The sequence below is a fragment of the Rhinichthys klamathensis genome, unplaced genomic scaffold (genome assembly GCF_029890125.1).
Source record: "Rhinichthys klamathensis goyatoka isolate OS25496 unplaced genomic scaffold, OSU_Roscu_1.1 h1tg000113l_1, whole genome shotgun sequence".
Taxonomy (NCBI): Eukaryota; Metazoa; Chordata; class Actinopteri; order Cypriniformes; family Leuciscidae; genus Rhinichthys; species Rhinichthys klamathensis.
Window position 1 is genome coordinate 190,001 of NW_026606650.1, and position 5,000 is coordinate 195,000.

The 5,000-nt window shown below is 55.6% G+C and overlaps 1 protein-coding gene across 1 annotated transcript in view; it reads left to right on the plus strand.

The window, feature by feature from the left end:
• The window catches only part of LOC130088045 (inactive tyrosine-protein kinase PRAG1), a 28,381-nt gene that overhangs the window by 20,184 nt on the left and 3,197 nt on the right, over nt 1-5,000 (plus strand). The window contains exon 5 of the mRNA XM_056254644.1: nt 4,934-5,000. This exon is cut by the window's right edge and continues 532 nt beyond it. Coding sequence (XP_056110619.1) covers nt 4,934-5,000 — 67 coding nt within the window. The remainder of the gene's footprint in view (nt 1-4,933) is intronic.

Sequence of the window (5,000 nt, forward strand, 5' to 3'; positions counted from 1 at the left end):
GCAACCCCCTAGCAACCAGCCAGAATACCTTAGCAACCGCATAGCATCCCCCTAGCAACCACCTCATGTACCCTAACAACACCCTAGCCAGCAACCCGAATACCACAGTGACCGCATAGCAACTCCCTAGCAACCACCCAGAATACCTTAGCAACCTCATAGCAACTCCCTAGCAACCACCCAGATGCTGAGGTTGCACTCGCAGACGATAGACACACACCTGTACTCTGGGTTTGAATCTTTGACAGGTTGGGGGAGTTGCAGGGGTCTAACTGAGGTTGTACCGGGCGTGTGAATGTAAGAATAAGTGCAAATATATATTACAAGTTTGTGTCCGTCTGCGATCATCTCAACACTCAGCTTCAGATTACTCGAGCAGAACTAACGTGTAAAAGCAGAATCTGCTGCTGTGAATGAAACTCCCTCTCCTGAGAGTCCGCCGTGATGACAAGGGAAACGCAGCTTCGGCCCTTCCTGCTGATGCTGTCGCTGCAGATCTGAACGGGCTCCCACAATGCACTGGGGCGCAGAGATAATGAAGGGATGAAGAGAGGAACTCAGGGTTTGTGTTTATCACAGGCGTCTTCCCCTCTAATCTTCCTCTGCAGGCCTTCATTACTCTCTCTCTCTCTCCGGGGGACGCCACTCACACCACAGAGAGAGAGTCACTCGACCTCGTGTGTGTGAGTGAAGTAGGAGAGAGAGCGAGTGAGTGAGCGAGAGAGTGTGTGTGTGAGGTGGAACAGCGCAAGAGAGTGTGAGAGTGTGTGTGTGTGTGAAGTGAAAGAGCGCGAGAGTGTGTGAGTGTGTGTAAGTGTGTGTGTGAAGTGAAAGAGAGAGAGTGAGTGTGTGTGTGAGGTGGAACAGCGCAAGAGAGTGTGAGAGTGTTTGTGTGTGTGAAGTGAAAGAGAGTGAGTGAGTGAGTGAGTGTGTGTGAGGAGGAAGAGCGCGAGAGTGTGTGTAAGTGTGTGTGTGAAGTGAAAGAGAGAGTGTGTGAGTGTGTGTAAGTGTGTGTGTGAGTGAAGATGGAGAGAGAGCGAGTGAGTGAGCGAGAGAGTGTGTGTGTGAGGTGGAACAGCGCAAGAGATTGTGAGAGTGTGTGTGTGTGTGAAGTGAAAGAGCGCGAGAGTGAGCGTGAGAGTGAGTGTCTGTGAGGTGGAAGAGCGCGAGAGTGTGTGTAAGTGTGTGTGTGAAGTGAAAGAGAGAGAGTGAGTGAGTGAGTGAGGTGGAAGAGTGTGTGAGTGTGCAAGTGTGTGAAGTGAAAGAGCGCGAGAGAAAGTGAGCGAGCGAGTGAGTGAGCGAGTGAGTGAGCGAGCAAGTGAGAGAGTGAGCGAGAGAGTGAGCGAGAGAGTGAGCGAGAGAGTGAGCGAGAGAGTGAGCGAGAGAGTGAGCGAGAGAGTGAGCGAGAGAGTGAGCGAGAGAGGGAGCGAGCGAGCGAGAGAGCGAGCGAGAGAGCGAGCGAGAGAGCGAGCGAGAGAGCGAGCGAGTGAGTGAGCGAGAGAGCGAGAGAGTGAGCGAGCGAGTGAGAGAGTGAGTGAGAGAGTGAGTGAGCGAGAGAGTGAGCGAGCGATGCGAGCGAGCGAGCGAGCGAGCGAGAGAGCGAGCGAGAGAGCAAGCGAGAGAGTGAGCGAGAGAGCGAGCGAGAGAGCGAGCGAGAGAGCGAGCGAGAGAGCGAGCGAGAGAGCGAGCGAGAGAGCGAGAGAGTGAGCGAGCGAGTGAGAGAGCGAGTGAGAGAGCGAGCGAGCGAGAGAGCGAGCGAGAGAGCGAGCGAGGGAGGGAGCGAGGGAGGGAGCGAGCGAGAGAGCGAGCGAGAGAGCGAGCGAGTGAGCGAGCGAGAGAGCGAGAGAGTGAGCGAGCGAGTGAGAGAGTGAGTGAGAGAGTGAGCGAGCGAGCGAGCGAGAGAGCGAGCGAGAGAGTGAGCGAGAGAGTGAGCGAGAGAGCGAGCGAGAGAGCGAGCGAGAGAGCGAGCGAGAGAGCGAGCGAGAGAGCGAGCGAGAGAGCGAGCGAGAGAGCGAGCGAGAGAGCGAGCGAGAGAGCGAGCGAGAGAGCGAGCGAGAGAGCGAGAGAGTGAGCGAGCGAGTGAGAGAGCGAGTGAGAGAGTGAGCGAGCGAGAGAGCGAGCGAGAGAGGGAGCGAGGGAGGGAGCGAGCGAGCGAGAGAGCGAGCGAGAGAGCGAGCGAGAGAGCGAGCGAGAGAGCGAGCGAGAGAGCGAGCGAGTGAGTGAGCGAGAGAGCGAGAGAGTGAGCGAGCGAGTGAGAGAGTGAGTGAGAGAGTGAGCGAGCGAGAGAGTGAGCGAGAGAGTGAGCGAGAGAGTGAGCGAGAGAGTGAGCGAGAGAGTGAGCGAGAGAGTGAGCGAGGGAGGGAGGGAGGGAGCGAGCGAGCGAGTGAGTGAGTGGGTGAGTTAGTGAGTTAGTGAGTGAGTGAGTGAGTGAGTGAGTGAGTGAGTGAGTGAGTGAGTGAGTGAGCGAGCGAGTGAGTGAGTGAGCGAGCGAGAGAGCGAGCGAGGGAGAGAGCGAGCGAGAGAGCGAGCGAGTGAGTGAGCGAGTGAGTGAGTGAGTGGGTGAGTTAGTGAGTGAGTGAGTGAGTGAGTGAGTGAGTGAGTGAGTGAGTGAGTGAGTGAGTGAGTGAGTGAGTGAGTGAGTGAGCGAGCGAGTGAGTGAGTGAGTGAGCGAGCGAGAGAGCGAGCGAGGGAGAGAGCGAGCGAGAGAGGGAGAGAGCGAGCGAGAGAGCGAGAGAGCGAGCGAGCGAGGGAGAGAGCGAGAGAGAGAGTGAGCGAGCGAGAGAGGGAGCGAGAGAGTGAGCGAGAGAGTGAGCGAGCGAGAGAGCGAGCGAGAGAGCGAGCGAGAGAGCGAGCGAGAGAGTGAGCGAGCGAGAGAGGGAGCGAGCGAGAGAGCGAGAGAGTGAGCGAGCGAGTGAGAGAGCGAGTGAGAGAGCGAGCGAGCGAGAGAGCGAGCGAGAGAGCGAGCGAGAGAGCGAGCGAGGGAGGGAGCGAGCGAGCGAGAGAGCGAGCGAGAGAGCGAGCGAGAGAGCGAGCGAGAGAGCGAGCGAGAGAGCGAGCGAGTGAGTGAGCGAGAGAGCGAGAGAGTGAGCGAGCGAGTGAGAGAGTGAGTGAGAGAGTGAGCGAGCGAGTGAGCGAGAGAGCGAGTGAGAGAGTGAGCGAGCGAGAGAGCGAGCGAGAGAGCGAGCGAGAGAGCGAGAGAGCGAGCGAGAGAGCGAGCGAGAGAGCGAGCGAGAGAGCGAGCGAGAGAGCGAGCGAGAGAGCGAGCGAGAGAGCGAGAGAGTGAGCGAGCGAGTGAGAGAGCGAGTGAGAGAGTGAGCGAGCGAGAGAGCGAGCGAGAGAGCGAGCGAGGGAGGGAGCGAGGGAGGGAGCGAGCGAGCGAGAGAGCGAGCGAGAGAGCGAGCGAGTGAGTGAGCGAGAGAGCGAGAGAGTGAGCGAGAGAGTGAGCGAGCGAGTGAGAGAGTGAGTGAGAGAGTGAGCGAGCGAGAGAGTGAGCGAGAGAGTGAGCGAGAGAGTGAGCGAGAGAGTGAGCGAGAGAGTGAGCGAGGGAGGGAGCGAGGGAGGGAGCGAGCGAGCGAGAGAGCGAGCGAGTGAGTGAGTGGGTGAGTTAGTGAGTTAGTGAGTGAGTGAGTGAGTGAGTGAGTGAGTGAGTGAGTGAGTGAGTGAGCGAGCGAGTGAGTGAGTGAGCGAGCGAGAGAGCGAGCGAGGGAGAGAGCGAGCGAGAGAGCGAGCGAGTGAGTGAGCGAGTGAGTGAGTGAGTGGGTGAGTTAGTGAGTGAGTGAGTGAGTGAGTGAGTGAGTGAGTGAGTGAGTGAGTGAGTGAGTGAGTGAGTGAGTGAGCGAGCGAGTGAGTGAGTGAGAGAGCGAGCGAGGGAGAGAGCGAGCGAGAGAGCGAGAGAGCGAGCGAGCGAGGGAGAGAGCGAGAGAGAGAGTGAGCGAGCGAGAGAGGGAGCGAGAGAGGGAGCGAGAGAGTGAGCGAGCGAGAGAGCGAGCGAGAGAGCGAGCGAGAGAGCGAGCGAGAGAGTGAGCGAGCGAGAGAGGGAGCGAGAGAGAGAGCGAGAGAGAGAGCGAGAGAGAGAGAGAGAGAGCGAGAGAGAGAGGGAGCGAGAGAGTGAGCGAGAGAGGGAGCGAGAGAGTGAGCGAGCGAGAGAGTGAGCGAGAGAGTGAGCGAGAGAGAGAGCGAGAGAGAGAGCGAGAGAGAGAGCGAGAGAGAGAGCGAGAGAGAGAGCGAGAGAGAGAGAGAGAGAGAGAGAGAGAGAGAGAGAGAGAGAGAGAGAGAGAGAGAGAGAGAGAGCGAGAGTGTGTGTGTGTGTGTGTGTGTGTGAGTGAAGTGGCTTCACTCAGACCACAGAGAGAGAGAGTTGCTCGACCTCCAGATGCTGAGTGTTTTCTGTCTGTCTATCTGAAATAGAATTTAAAAAAATATATATAATATATTTAATAATTGAGAGTTGATCAGGACACGTGCTCGTAAATCTCTCTGAATTATTCGTGTGTGATTCAGTGATCAGTCTGTCTCTGGTCTCATGGGTCACAGAGCTTTTTAATCAGTTTAAGACCTCGAGGCGTTTCCCTGTTAAACAGTAACCAAACGCGCACACACACACACGCACACACACACACACACACACACACACACACACAATCACACTGACATTATGTGCAGCTATTTCATTATCTGTGAGTGAGTGTGCGCGAGTGTGTGATTCTTTATTTTAAATTATATTTTTACATAATTAAACATTTCGAATGTAATATTATTTTAATAGTATTTAAAATTATATTTTACATCTAATGAATTTGTTTCATATATATATATATATATATATATGTATGTGTGTGTATAAAATTTGAGATTTAAAATGGTATATTCTGTATCAAAAGTATATTTAATTAACATTTTTCTCTCTCTCTCTTTTTCTGATCATGTGACCTAGACTCCACCCTCCGCTCCTGCCCCTCCCCATTTCCCAGCAGCCCGTTTGGCTCCGCCCCCGCGTCGCC